The sequence below is a fragment of the Phasianus colchicus genome, chromosome 16 (assembly GCF_987193195.1).
Source record: "Phasianus colchicus chromosome 16, bPhaCol1.hap1.1, whole genome shotgun sequence".
In the NCBI taxonomy this organism is placed as follows: domain Eukaryota; kingdom Metazoa; phylum Chordata; class Aves; order Galliformes; family Phasianidae; genus Phasianus; species Phasianus colchicus.
The window spans coordinates 16,347,405-16,363,496 of NC_143451.1; the positions used below are offsets into that span (position 1 = coordinate 16,347,405).

The 16,092-nt window shown below is 36.1% G+C and overlaps 1 protein-coding gene across 3 annotated transcripts in view; it reads right to left on the reverse strand.

Annotated features, from left to right (window-relative positions):
* SNX29 (sorting nexin 29) overlaps nt 1-15,000 on the reverse strand; it is a 78,563-nt gene extending 63,563 nt beyond the window's left edge. For 2 of the 3 annotated variants that reach the window (XM_031606888.2, XM_090151290.1), the window contains exons 1-5: nt 14,798-15,000; nt 8,642-8,706; nt 7,796-7,848; nt 5,761-5,885; nt 1,099-1,279 (exon numbers count right to left, since the gene is read on the reverse strand). In XM_031606888.2, coding sequence (XP_031462748.2) covers nt 1,099-1,279; nt 5,761-5,885; nt 7,796-7,848; nt 8,642-8,706; nt 14,798-14,804 — 431 coding nt within the window. In that variant the 5' untranslated portion in view covers nt 14,805-15,000. The remainder of the gene's footprint in view (nt 1-1,098; nt 1,280-5,760; nt 5,886-7,795; nt 7,849-8,641; nt 8,707-14,797) is intronic. The other variant, XM_090151291.1, reaches the window with a different exon arrangement.
* Nucleotides 15,001-16,092: the final 1,092 nt, after the last annotated feature.

Below are 16,092 nucleotides of genomic sequence, written 5' to 3' on the forward strand. Positions count from 1 at the left end.
GTTTTCAAAACAGATAAGTGTCTAGGATGTAAACTGATTCTGGAAATTTCACTTGAATTCAGATAACATATCTTAAGTATTCTACAATAACCATTTTTGGAAACCAAGGTTCACGTACAATCTCAGGGTGCTGACAGTCTTGCTACAGCACATACACTGTTACAAGCATCAGAGTACCAAGTGACCAAGTAATCCAAATCACAAATCTCTCTGACAACAAAAATCTGAAAACTTGTAAATCTCGCTTTGTCTCTATTCGACTTCATTTCAAAATCTGTCTTGCAAGAAAGCTGGAGTAGACTGAAAGGTACTAAAGAGATCAGTTCTGAAAGTATATTCAATAGTTGATGCAAATGGAAATACAGCTTTTTTACTGAATTTACTGAGTAGCTCAAGCTCAACAATTAGAATAGATTTTTAAAAAAAGGATTGTAATATGTATAGCAGGAAAGGTAAGACTCAGGCAAGAATGAACATTTTTGTGTATTTTGCACATCCAAAGTATCTTATGTTTTCACAATAAAATAAATTATTCATGTAGTAATTCTGTAAAAGAAAGTTCAAAAAATATTTCCAAGTAACCTACAGAAGTAGCTACCTACTGCTTGACTGGCAGAGTTTTTAAATTACAGGGTAAGCATCTCCAACCAGGCTACTGGCAACTACTACTGAAATAACAAAATCAAGGCTGAAATACTATGTGATTTCATTAGTGAGGGAGGCACTCAAAGTCTCTTTCATAATGGTTTTAAGATATCATAGAGAACAACTGCTCAAAGAGCAGGAAAGAAAGTCATGAAAGTGGATGGAAATGAATATAGAAGTGTGTATTCTCACATGCAAGAGTGAAGCCAGTTTCAGGTCACTCATAGATTTGGGCACAAGCCACTATCTCAGTGACTCAAAATTTCAAAAATGAACAAAATAAAGACATGTGAGGTTAAGTGGGATAACTAGAATAGAAATAATACTCCATATTATTACAGTTGTATTTCTTGTGGGGTTTTTCTGTTGGTATTTTGATGACTTTTCAGTCTCAATATTTCATTTGTCAATACATGCACAATTCCTGCATTACAATGACATCAAATACAGTACCTAAGCCGATTCTTGTCTGCAAGTAGCATATGAACATATCTTTCCAGGGAATGCTCATTCAATGCACAGCGCAACCAAGCCCGACCTCTGCCAATATCTGTAGTAATTGTCTTCAGAGAGTAAAAGCGCTGTAGTTCATGTTTATTCAGAAATTCTTTCACATAGTACCAAAACACTGGCTCTGCAGAAAAACAAAACAAAAGCACCACAGTAAGCTCGTTTTATCTACAATGGTAGCTCGGAAAGTAATGCCTCCTATTTATCTCAGTGAAAACTACAACAGATCCAAAGAGTACAATAACACTGTTTGATAGAGCAAATTATCAAAACACTATTTTTCAACAGTAACCACCATTATCTGATTCACAAAGATGAGCAAATTGCGATGCTCTTCATTTCAAGCTGTGGCAGCTGTACATGGCTGTCTGGACCATTGCTGTCCTTTCATGTTGTCGTTATCACTGCTGAAATGCACCACCTACTGTCTCACTATGCTCACATCTATTGTATGGTGAACACATTCACACACCCCCATGAATGTCAGTGAGTGCAATTTTTTCACATATGGAGGAATTCCATTCCACACCCTCCATTCATACACACCTCCATATCAGACACCATTTTGTCAGACTGTCCCTCTACTACCATCTGTTGCACAGCAACAAAACGTAGTGGAAAGGTTCAGCCTCTGCTGCCATCCCACCAACATCCATCTCTAATGCCTTGAGCCAAAACAGGAGGCATTACTTCATGAGCAACCCACACATTTTACTTTCTTCTATCAAAGCTTACTTTACAAGTTTCATTACATATTATTTCAAAACGAAGACTAATTCACACAATAAGTTATCTCCAATATTCCCAACTGAATAAATCCCAACAAAATAAATTTATCATGCAATTTTATATATTGTTCCCCGATTGTTTTACAACTTGAAAAAAGGTAAATCGTTTACTATCTACATATAATCCTCCAGTTAAACACATTATTTATTTCTACAGAATTTAGGTCATATAAGCACTTAGAACTTGTCACTTCACTGAAGACACCAAATACATTGAAGGATTTGAGCCTACATTCTAAAATAATCATATTCAAGTTGGAAAGTATATTTAAACTAGTATTTCACTCAAGAAACACATTCACATCTGGGAATATGCTATGCAAAGAAAAAAATGCTTCTAGAAGTCTTTTTTTTATTGTTCTCTGTGAAATGATAAAATCTAGGTAGAAAAAGAATGGGTAGATCCATAATTTGCAGACATGCAGAGGATAAAGTCAAGTGTTTAATATAAAATGCAACAATACCTCTTCCCACAAAAATACTTTCCTTGCACTGCCCCAAACACTGATAAAACTTTTTTTTACAGTTACTTAAGTATTTGAAAGCTGAAAATTTATATTGTCAGCAATGTATTAAGAAACTGAATTTAGGGTAGACAGGCCTTTAAGAAAAAAAATATATATGAGAAAGCCAAGAATTCTTTTTAAAGTTCAAAACATCACTCTGCAACGGAAGACAAGCACACATTCCTTTTGACAGTTTAATGAAGGTCATTGTTCAACTTTTTCTTTAGTAAGTTAACAAAAAAGGAAAAATTCTAATGTAGGAGTGAATGGGATACTATCACGTTAAATATCATGCTGACTTCTGATCACAATCTCAATGTAGGCAGCATAAAGACGACATTTATGGGAGGGTAAAAAATTTCCTCGGAGACACTGAAAAAATTCACATGCAAAAGAGAAAATGGACAGATTCCATCACTCCTTATCACATTTCTAAATCATTTTAATGTAGTTGCAGTATCAGGAAAAGGTCATCCATGATATTCCCCTTTTTCTCTGCTATATAAAGAGCATGCAGTCAGGCTTCAAAGAGGTTTTTCCTACAGGTTATGATTTCTGGTGAAATACACTAATTTGGGGGTACAATTTTATTTATTAATCTCTACTGAAAGCCATTAGATTAGTAAAACTGTCAACAGTGCCACAGTTTTTGAAAACTGAACAAACAGGTTAGACTCATTTACTAGAAGTTTTGCTAATAAGATTTGATATCTATGCAAGAATAACCCAGAATTGTTCTAAATGAGACAATGTGAAATCCAGGAAACACAGAACTGCCAATCACAAAAAAACTGAGTTTGGAAGAGGCCTCTGGATGTCACCTCACCCAAAACACTGCTTAAGCAGCATCACCTACAGCAGGTTGCCCAAGACCACATGGCATGCAAACTGTGGGTATACTTGGCTGAACTAGAACTTAACAGACAGATTAACATGTACAACAGTAAGGAAGTCAACAGAATATATCAGAGCGTTAAAGCATCCTATATCATATCCCTTTGACTACAGCTTATTTGACTTCTGCATTAAAAGTCAAATACATATATATACCCCAAAAAAGAAAGTAGACGATAAAATGTTGATTTGTATCAAGTGGACAATGATCTAATGATTTTATTTTTTCATATTAACATTAGAATTTGTTTTTCTGTCTTGCTAAAAGTCAAAACAATGCAAAAGAAGGAAGTGAAATTATTACAGAAACAGAAAAAATAAGCAGGTTTCCTCTTGTGCCAGGACTGAAACTTAGTGTTTCTTGGTATTCTATTTATTTACAGGTATCAAGGATTCTGACAATCAGTTTTTAAACAAAATCTATTCAGTGGAAATTAAGTAGAGGCACTATGTACCCAAAGTCTTTCCATAACATACTTGTTCAAAAAAGATGATGCAAGTGGCATTTTCAAATGAACACATTCTTTTCAAAAGTAGAATTAAATGAAAATTCAAGTCCTAACAGCTGATAGTAAATTTCATAGCAAATAATCCTATACATATTATTTAGATGCACGGTTTATTTTAATTTCAGTAAAATACAATTTGTATTATTTTACCATAGGCAAACTTGTAATGCAACTCATCCAAATATTAATCACTTTGTGAAAACATCCAATGTAGTTTTTCTCCTATCACAGTTCCAATAGCTACAACATTTCACAATGAATCATTAATCAGCAACAATGACCAAAATTTAGAGCACAGACAGCAAAGAGATCAGTTTGAAGCCAGGCTCATCAACTTCTCAGACAAAGAAAAGAAAAAAAAATTCACACCATTCAGCAATTGTGCATTTCAATTTCAGTCAATTAAAGAATAGTTTCTTATTTGACTGCATCAAGTTAGAATATTATTTACACAATCGGAAATGCTAGTTTCCTGATGGATAACACTCCAAACAATCTCACTTAACTTCATAGATGTTTGCTGGTCTGCAGACCTCCTGAGGAGGATTCAAACCTTAATTAGCCTATGAAACTCTGAATCTGTGCAGTAAAAAAGTGCTAAAAAAGTATCACGAGCAGAAAGGTTTCAGTAAGTCTAGTATCTTTAATAAGGCAAAGGTAATGGAAAAGTTCAGCTATTTAGAATCTTTTAGCAATACTGCCCTAATATGTTTAAAAGTAAGTTGTGCAGGGAATGCAAACACCTTTTGATATCAGCTACAGCATTCATTCTCACATAAACTTAAACTATGAAGATAAATGAAGACTATAACAAGAGAATAAAAAGATAAATGATGAGATACACAGGAGGATAAAAGCATACAAAATAAATGAAAAAATCTGTAAAGGTTCGGTAAACCTCTGAGTTGTTTTACTTGTAACGTAGAATCTGCCCATTATTAAGTAAAAGAAATGCAGATTTCTCTAAAAGCATAACTACTTTAGTTCCTCAGGAAAGCTAAGCCTGTAGGCTTTAACCTATTAGAAGAAAAGTCGGCACACAAAGACCCATCAGTTCACCCTATCATCAAAAGGAGACACTGTTAAGAGAAATTTAAGGCAACACTATAACAACTTATGCATAAAGCATTAAGGTAACACCTATTAAAAGCAACTGTATGGTGTAATGGGAAGGTTTCTTTGGAGATTAAAGCATATAGTTACATAGAGTATTAAAAACAAACAAAAAAGCCCCACCATGAATTACGTATTTCAAATTCAAAAAGAAATACTTAACCATAAGGTGTGAATACTGGCTAAGAAATTATAGAACATTAATTTTAAGTCAAATTTCACAACAAAATTAGTGATGATGAATATCTATACATATTTTTGATAAAAAACAAGGTGAGCTTCAAAATGAAGGCACAAAAATAAAGGAATCTTTTTTTTTTTTTTTAGAAGTAATAAAAAAACAACTGCCCTGGCTGACCACCCAATAAAAGCAACAGAAGTTTCACTTTTAAAATGGCATCAATACTGAGAGGTCAAATAATTCCAATGCTAAAGAAAATGACAGTTAAAGAACAGAGTAAAATAACATTAATAATAAAACTACTCAAGTATAAACAGCACAACTGCACAATATTCATTCCTACCAGATGTCAAAATAAACTTGCCAATGATATTATCCATGATGGAACTACAGGAAGTGCACATTTTCAAATTCCAAAACTCCTACAGAAACTTAGTATGAAAGTTAAATACTAGATTAAGAAAGCAATAACCACTTTCACCCCTTAATGAGATTCCAATTATTCTACAGTCTGCAGCTTGGTTCACCACTCAAAACTTCTATTTGAAATCATTCCACTTCCTTGCACTTTTTCTTTTTTTTCTTTAAAAGAATAGTTATGATTAATGAATTACCTGTTTCAGTTTTACTAGAGAAACCTGCTGCCTGTTTGATTGCTGCTGCTGTTAATGCTAATCCTCGGCTCCTCCTCAGACCGTGTTGTAACACAGCTTCAAACTGAGCGCACAAGCAAGTGACTCTGCAACAAAATTTTTACGCAAATCACATGAAAAAAAAACAATCAACTACATTTCTCTAGAGCAGGCTTACTCCAAATCTCTAAGCAGAGAATGTAAAGGAGAACCTTTATTTTACATACAATGAAAGATCCTCTGCATGAATTAATCTTATTATTTGCAGAACAATACAACATAGCCAAACCCACAGTCTTATCACGGCTATTAAAGCCAGAACACAAATTACATTCAGGAGAATTAGTGATACAAAGTTATCTGCACCTGCTATAGTGTTTTTTAGCTACAGTAATTCAGCTTTGGATTACCTAATTTTCATGCAAGGCAATTATATATTCATAAGTATACTACACATACAATAAATTATTTTCTGAAATTATACTACAATGTTTTATACACTTAGTTAACAATTTTGATGCTTGCATTAGTACATTATAATTCAAGTCAAGGAAAACAAATGAACATTGTAATGCCCCTCAGAAACTTTAAGCATTGGAAAATAAGCACAACATTCCAGCAATGTTGTTCTTTATGATTATATTTTTTACATTCCTGACTTTTTTTTTTAAATAATACACTTAATAAACCAGTTTTCATACAAGTAGTAACACTAACAAGAGTAGTTTTAAAGCTCAGTCTGCCAAACCAGGGATTACTATTGTAACCTACAGAATATAAGGCCTAAGGTATAAAGGAAATTAGATCTCCAACAGAGTTTGCACTGATTTTCTCCAAATTTTATTTTTGGCAGTGAATAAACAATACTTAAAACTTAAGTTTTAATAAAGTTGTCACCTGGCTACAAAAACTGCTTTCAAAAAGGAAGAAAAGATACTTGAACTAAAATTAAGCAATCAAATAAGAACAGCTAATGAGGTGGCTCAGAACTCTGCCTCAGGATTCCAAGACAACAGTGTTTCATTCAAGGATACAAAAAAGCAGTGGATCTTAGGAAGAGCACTAAAAGAGAACAGAAGTCATATATCTACCTTAATCTGCTGAGCAGTAGAGCTTTTAAACCTGTATTGCTCCATAGTACATGTATGTTATGAAAACTTTACGTTGCAATACTAATAAAGTAGAATAAGATTTAAACAATTCTCAAGAAGAATTTTGAGTAGGTATGACTGATTTTTGCTAAACATAGTGCTGTTGAAAATGGAAATTCTAGCAGACACGTGCTCAAAAAACCAAAATCTACTTGACTTTTCAATTCTGAAAAAACAGAACAGAAATGAGATTCTGGGGAAGAGTTCATATTATTAAAAAAATGACATGCACTGAGAACAAAAGCAAGAAAACCATGCAGCACTTTTAACAGAATTTAGTCACTAGTAGAATGGAATAAAAAAAATCAAGTATTCTGCAATGCCCAATATACATGCACATACATCTCACACATCTAAAGTATTTACTAGGTAGTGGGCTACAGGTGTGTTAAATAAATACAGAAAAACATGGAGAAATCTAGACTTCTAGACAAAGAACTCTAAGAAATTGTAACTTCAAAGACAAAAAAAGGCTATGAGAAGAAAATGCTGAGAACTGTGGATTGTACTGGATTTTGATCTAAACTCTCATAGTATCTTCATTTTCAAAATTATCTCACAAATATCAATATATAACACTAATAATCCAAACACTGACATTTCAGACACACAACTATCAATGCAATTTCCACTTCCTTTTAACTGTGAAACAGAATACCTGTACTACATCCTGGTAGAGGGTAGGTGTTTATTTGGAAGTTGGCTTTTTTTTCATAGTTCTTTATTTTGCTGTTTTGTTTTGGGTTTTTGTTTGTTTGTTTGTTTTGGGGAATGGAGTTCGAGTGTATTAAGTATTTTGGGCCCTATATTTTAGGTAATTGTGATGCATAATTTAAGTACATTAAGAATTTCTTGGACTACTTTACCTGCTATCAGAATCCGAAGCTATTTCTTTTCTTCCTCCAAACCGTATTTGACACTGCAACAAAGAGACTTTTAGAATGTTTTGTTACACTAAGACACAAAATACACTGAAATATTTCCATTTAGGAAATGAAAGTTCACGACAAAAAGAAAACAGTACAAGATAGATTACTAGAAAATACACTCTGCAACCAAAAATCGCTTTTTAGCATCATATTCCACTAACAGACTACCCTAGCAGTTCACATATTCTTGCTAGACAACGCCATACCTGCAGTATCTGAAGAAAAAAAAAATAAGTAAAAATTACTATTTTTGAGTTTTAAATGTATACCCATAGAAACAAAAAAATGCTCCCACTCAGCTCAGTGCTACAATTGTAGAAGAATTATTCTCTGTAAAACATATGGTTAGCTCACATTCAAGGCATTCTTTTACCTTTACTGCTCTTTTAAGTTGAATCAAATCTATTATACTCTTTGTGCTTAACTTCCTGTTGATACAAAATTAATCAGTCAATCAATCCCATATTTACCCTTCACTGAAACCCCACCATGTTGATACTTTATGATGCTACCCAATTTAGCCCTCACAGAACACAATTTATCTCAGACATATAATAAGTACTACAAATATAACTTGTCTACACAATTTTAAAGAAGCTCTGCAGAACACTTATCTGCTAGCAGACACAAAAATTCAGCAGTATTGTACAAAAGACAAGGTTTCTTCTTTGTCTGGTAAAAAGTAAAAAAAAAAAAAAAAAAAAAAAAAAAGGCAATAACATTGTCAATACTGATAATACAGAATATTGAGAATAGTGTAGAAATATTGATTGGATTTCTCACCTGCTTGACTGCATCCAATAACCGTTCTAGAAGAAACTGCCTTTTCGTGTCATTGTTTTGTGAACCTGAAAATTCAACAAAATTCTATTATTTGAAAATAAATAAAATTTTAAGAGAAGTATATTGTGGTCAACACTAGTGCTGTGAAAAACGTTCTTCATATGCCAGTTATTCCATTAAATTTATAGATTAATTTTCTCTAAGTAAAATGATGTAGTATAAGTCTGTATTTTGATGTTTCAGGTAATCTTTCGCTAATATGCAGAAGTACTATTTGAAAAAAAATCTAAATTCTTATTTTAATAAGAGTGGTTTCACGATACAGGGCATACTGTAGATGCACCAAGTATAACGTAACAGCATAAAGGCAGTATAGCCAGCTCCTGGTGTCTTAGCACAGCTACCTGTGGGGCCATATTGCAAAGCTCGAAATAAATTAAAGATTTTGCCGTTGTTGTTGAATTACATGTATGACGCAGTCAACACTGCAATCCCATAAATTCTCATATGGGGACAACTACCAGTATAGCATATCATTAGAGCACAAGAAAAGAAGAGAAAACAGGAAAGAGAGGAATTATTGTCAAACAGTTGTTAAAAAAAGCCCTTAACACTTAGCCTCCAGTGTAGTCTTCTTCCTGATTAATACCTATAAAATTCAGTTTGTTACTACACAAGCAACTATACAAGACAATCTTTAACTTTTCCACCATTTCAACAGTAAATAGCATACTACTTTGCTTGTCTAAACATGCTTTATAAACTCACATGAATATATGCAAAATTTGTGGTTTAATTAATCTACATCACCTTTATTATTTCTTCATTCAGAGCTTAGGTTCAAAAAAAACCATCTCTGACCTGCCTGTAGTTAATTCTTTTCTCCTTTTTCTCCCAAAGAAAATTTAACTAATGTATGCATAGACTGAAAGCCAATTATTAAAATTCTGCATGAGTGAACTTCTCCAATCACTACATACTAAACCCTCCAGTAAAGAGGCACATCAAAGACAGTGGACCCTTCCTCTCACCATCCAGCACTGCAAGGTGCCGACCCAGAATTTTCTATTTTCAGAACCCTACTAAAAGCACTTCACTCCCACCCCAGCAGGAGGAAGCATCTTAAATGTGGGAGATGGGGAGTAGGGATGGAAAAGCTATGTCTGTGATGTACATGACGCCAGAGTTTAAAAAAGTAATAGGAAAAACATGTAAATTTAGCTGCTAAGCTTCACAGCGCCCACAGAGATTTTTAAGAAATCACACTTCAGATTCTGAATTGCTTCCCACTGTGTAGACACGTGACGTGTGAGATTTGGTTCTGTTAGTCAAATAACATACACAAACTCAGCTGAAGATGCAAACAACTCTCAACACTAGCAGATGACACTAGAGACAGACCTGGCACTAAGTGCATTCTAACTCTGTATAATCAAAGAATATTAAGACGTTATAATTATGAAATAAACAAGAGAGTTAGGCAAAGCAGGTTATAATAACAAAAAGAGAATAGATAGGACACTTACCCGTATCCTGGGCTTGCTTATGAAACTCCAGCAGAGTGGATCTCCAGAAGAGATCCTTCCCCACTGGTAGTCAGCTCTTAAATAGGTGTAGGAGAGGTGCAGCCAGGCTCCAGCCCTTCCTGCAGCACAGGTGAATTGCCTTCACTGTGCTCCCATGGCTGACCCATTGCTCGCCTCAGGTGATCAATCAGAGGTTCAGGCTGGGATTCAGCAGTTCCCATGCAAACTTCCAAACAATTATGCCACTATGAAGATAAAGCTTAATTCATATAAACCTTACTACTCTACACTGTGCTAAATCAGAGATTAGTTTCACAAACTTGTACTTGATATATCAAGCATCGAATGACAAAAACCAGCAACATACGTCTACTCATCTATTGGCTTATAATCAATCCCATAATGTAAAACAAGGAAAACAATTACACCTCAAGTTTTACTACAACCTTCCATAAATAGCAGTGCTAAACATAAGCAAAATGGAAGATACACCGTACTGCTTCAAAGTCATTTCCTCTACAGCCTTATGCTTTCGATGTACGTGGGAGAGCAGACACGATGTAACATTTTTCTTGATATTGAGTTTTAGACTACACTACAACAAATGCATGCAATTAGTAATTTCCCAACATGAAAAACTTTTCAAATGAAAATACTAAGTACGTGGGTTAAGTTTGTCTTACAACTGCAATCCATGTTAGTTTTTAAACTGATGTTTCTTCTGACACTTTTTGTATCTATTTGATAACATGGAAATGGTTTGCAACAAGAAACCAGAATCTGAACACAGAATACAGAAAACCTACATGAAATAATCAGTGTGCTAACTAATGTTCCAAAAGACTCAAATGGCCTTAAGTTTATACAGATTCAGAGCAGTGTAATGTCTATTTTGTCCTTACGGAACTTAAATTTGTACTAGCAACAATTATGACAGCACATTATTATCACCAATAATTTCCATAGCTAGCTCAGGTCACCCTTACTATTAACAAGGTTAGTACCCTACGTAACATAACATCCATACTGAGGGCAGCTGTGGTTTTTGATCAGTGCAAGTCTGCAGAACTCAACTATTGCCATGTCTAACATACCAAGTTCATTCTAGACAAAAATAATTTTCACAGTCTAATTTTTTTTTAGAAATTGAGAAATTGTGTCATTTTTTAAGCAAAGCATAGATTCTTATTCTTTGTAATAAGCCTAGAAAATATAGTACACCAACAATTTTTTGAAAATTTTAGAAATTAATTCTGACTCAAGGTAGATGGAAGGTAAAAACGAGTCTCTACGAACTCTATTAAAGATTCTGTTCTATTTAGGAAATTGTTAAGATCGCAGAAAGTCTTTAAGCAAACGCATATATTCAGAAAAAAACATAAAGTGTGATCAGTTCTATATTGTTTAAATAACAAGTGCATTACAAAGTGACCAAAATACCCTCCGATAGATTAAGGAGAGCAAAAATCCAACTCCAGTAAAATGCGTACAAATACAAAACATAAGGCAAACAAAAAAAGGATTACTTGGAACGGTGTTATATTTAGAATACTACAGGAAAAAAAGATTAAAAAAGGAAGTTCATACATAACTCTAGACAAAAAGAAGTGAAAACATAAGTATAAAGAGCAAAAACAAAAGTCTCCTCTCATCTCCTAGTACTCAGTCGAAAAGTTCAAAATAGCCTCAGGTGCGCTGCACCTGCCTCTGTAACAGAAATATCTACACACAAAGCAGATGTTCATTATGCAACTAAGGAGAACAGGTTTTCCAGCAAATTATTTGCAAGTATGGTTGTCTTCATCATTTATAAAATACAGATTAAAAACAAAAATTCAGAATTCTCTTACATACCTCTTGAAGTCCTGTACATAAAAGCTCAGGCTGTAATTGCTTTTGCTTGCTCTAGTACCAGTTCAGATGACAACCCAGACCTGACCTGCACACTACCCTGTAGTACTACACTACAACTCTACTGCCTCATCCTCAACAAGCCTTATTTTCACGTGCTGTGAAACTGTCATAAAACTGACACAAAACATGCCTAATTTTTGACAAGTACATAAATCTAGTAACCTCATATTATTTCCCTTTAAAGTTCAGCTTTTTCAACACTGCCCAATGAAACAGTAGTAAGTAATTAGCAGTATTAAGTAATGCTAAAATCTACAGGAAGTGGCCTTCACATCCACTAGAAATATACTACAGCTAAAAATACATGTTATATATTGAGGTAGCCGTTAGGAAAGGAGGTCAAATATCCAGGAGCAGCTCTTTTAAGGGCTAAAATTGGGTAGGGAGATAAGCATAGACCATGGTGCTATTCCCTCCCCATATAACAATCTTATGTTACGTTACTGTTAGCTACATTTATTTCAGATAAAGGAAACAAACATTCCTCTGTCCTTAATTCTTCTATTTATGCTATTCTGAGGAAAAAAAAAAAACAAAACACCACCATCACCAACAACAAAAACCCTGCATAGTATTTCGTAACATCGATATTTAACAAAGGGCAAAATTAATATTCATTTTTTTTAGCTTGGCATCTAATCAAAATGGAAAACTCATATAGGTCTTGGCATGGGCTACACACAGGTAGATTAGCCAAGCAATTGGATTACTAGCTTTAATGTCACATTATTACTTTTTTTTTCTTTTAAGCAATTAAATATTTTTTTGTCCTTTAATTCTAAATCCATTATTAAATGTATATATATATTAATAAAATAAGGCTTTTCACCACAAAAGATGCCACCTTGCCTTTGAGTCAAAGAACATAATTCAAATGGAGCTCCCAAAGATGCATCTCTTAGAAAGACTTTGCTCTGATTTACACAAAGGCTGATTTGCAGAAGGCTACTCCAAGCCTGAACTGAAGGGCTGAGGCTTTTCATGAGAAAACAGACTCCTAAGGACTTCAGAATTAGACCTGAAGCATTTAAGAAACATCTTTTTCCCCCACAGTTTGAAAGGTTTGACAGTTACTTGCATTTTTCACAACACCAATTAACAGTTCTCCACAAAACTTTTTTTTAAAACATCTCTTCTTCTAAGAGAATTTCTTATTTTCTGCCTACCACAATAATAAAACAGAGAAAACTACAGATGTTTTCATTTGCAGTTTCATTTTGAGTAACGGCTGCTGACCCTAAAAAGTACAGCATTTAGTTATCCCAGTTAGCTCTTCAATTTTTTTCCTAGCACATTTGGCAAGCAATCTCCCCATACCTTAAATCAAGATGGAAGAAAAACCTATAACAGAAAAGACAACACTCAAGTTTAGAGAAGATACCTATTATCGAAGTTGTATAAATAAATCTATTATTGAATTTATTATTGTTTAAACAGAGCCATGAAAAGTATCTTTGATGCACCTTCCTTCTTTAGCAAAACAAACTAACTAATAATAAAACATTTATAAATATGTGCTTCAAGACATATGAGGTACCAGTTATCTTGTCATATTTACAGCAAAATATCTGTTGACTACCAGGATCCTTCCCTCCAACTCATCAACAACTCATGCTGGCCTAGTCAAGTGGCTTAAATTTCTCCAACTCTTAGGGACACAAAAGTCAGGTAAGGAACACTGGGGCTGCAAGTGAATACCCCCACAAACAAGGCCTCCTTGTCACATCTGAGTTTGGCAAACAGACATAATAGAATCAATAAGGTTGGAAGAGATCACTGAAATCATCTAGTCCAGTCATCAACCATCACCACCATAACCACTACACCATGTCACATCTTCCCTTTTCTTGAACACCTCCACAGATGGTGACTCCACCACCTTCCTGCACAGCCTGTTCCAGTGTATTACTATTCCCTCTGAGAAGAAACTTTACCTAATATCCAATCTGAACCTCCCCTGCGTAATTTAACTAAGTCCATTGCCTCCTGTCATCTTGTTATCTGGGAGAAGAGGCTGACCCCCACTTCGCTAAAACCTCCTTTCAAGGAGATGCAGAGAGCAATAATGCCTCCCCAGTCTCCTCTTCTCCAGCCTCAACAATCCCAGTTAGCTCAGCTGCTCCCCATAAGACTTGTGTTCCAGGCCCTTCACAGCTCAATCGCCCTTCTCTGGACACACTGCAGGGCCTCGGTGTCCTTCTTGTAGTGAGGGGCTCAGAACTGAACACCGTACTCAAGGCGCAGATACACCTTAAATACTCTTATGAACCAGTTTTTCTGCCCATCACGTTTCTCCTCTGTCTCATCAATTCTACATGATGAAGTTTTTCGTTTGTTAGATTAAGTTATTCTTGAGCATTTCTTTTCTCTCAGTATTTATTTTCTGTGGCCTCGCACAGCCAAGGCAGTGGAAACCTAGGAGATCAGCATCACTCGCGTGCCCTGAGCTCGCCGAGGGCGAGACACAGCGCGGCACAACACCATCTCTACGGAGCCGCACCTCGCACCGCGTGGCCTGTCAGACATCGTGCCCGCTCGCAGCCCCCAGCCCTACTGCACAAACGCGGGGAAGGGAAAGACGCCTCGGCCCTCGGTGCAGGTCCACGCCTCGCCGGGCGGGGGTCCCTGCGGCCACCTCAGCCCAAGCGCGCCGCGGCCCCGGCGGCTTCAGAGACCCCGCGCGGCGGAGCGGGCCCCACAGGAGCCCCACACTCACCACTCATGGTGGCCGCCGGGCTCGCAGCGTGCCTCCACCAGACGCGCTCCCTCAGCCCGCGCAGCCCCAATCCGGGCCGAGCACCGCACACGCACCGCCCCGGAAAGCCGCCCCGCCGCCCCGGAAAGTAAACACAGCTCCGCGCCGGCAGCCTCCGCCCCGCAGGGCCTCCTTCGCCCCGCAGCGGCTGCGTTCCCGCCCTCCTGTGAGGAGGCGGCAGCCCTCGAAGGTCCAGAGGCGCAGCGCGCGGCGGCAGGACGCGGCAGAGCTGAGGCCGGGTGTCACAGCGTGCTGCAGTGCCGCAGAGGATCGTGCTTCAAAAACGGTGCAGGAATCGTGCAACCTCCACTATCAACGTAATGAAGTCATTTTCTTAAATTTTGTGCACTCGCTTCTCGGCACTGTCTCACTACTTACACAGTGCTGTACACTTACCGCATTGCAGCAGATCATAGTCTTCTTGTCAAGGGCTCCTAGGTATATATAATAATATACAATATTATATATATATATAGGTATATATATAATATACAATAATAATAAAAACTGTAACAGTGCTGTAGACCTATTTCAGAGTTGTTGGCTATGAGTATGATGGCCAAACCTATGCAGCTACAAATTTTTTATAGAACACATTCTGAAAAGTGGCTGGCAATTAAATTCTCCACCATCAGGAAATACATTGTGATTACACGTATGGCATTTCACAGAACCACAGCCTGCTCCAGCGTGACCCGGAGGTACTGTCCGGTGTAAAGACATACGCCGTTCTTATTTCAAGCATCAGAGGTTTATTTGCAACTACGCTTTACAAGACTGGGAATGCTATGTAGTCTTCGTGTCTGCCTGAAGTAATTTTCAGCATAAGATCTGATTTTTATCGTGAAACACATAATTTCAAATTTATTTAAATATCTCACATAAGCAGATGGAATCTCAAGACACTGGAAGAGCCATTCTACACAGAGACTTCCAGAAATTAAAAATTCCAATAAATGGATTGGTGTTTCTAAATAATAAATAAATTTCTAATATAGAAATACTTGACCAAAGACACACTAGAATTAGAAATAATGTAACAGTGAATGTTCAAGGCAGAGTATAACAGGAGGATGCACTAGCCTTCCCCACTGACTGCAAGTATTAATAGCTTTACTGGAATAATTGATTTATTATTATGCAGTAAAAATGTACCACTGTCATAGGCACCTAGCACCCAGAATATAGTTGCAGTAATCAAAAGATTTTGCAGTAACTGGAACAGCAGCTCCTTCTTCTGTAGCTGCTAATAGAAG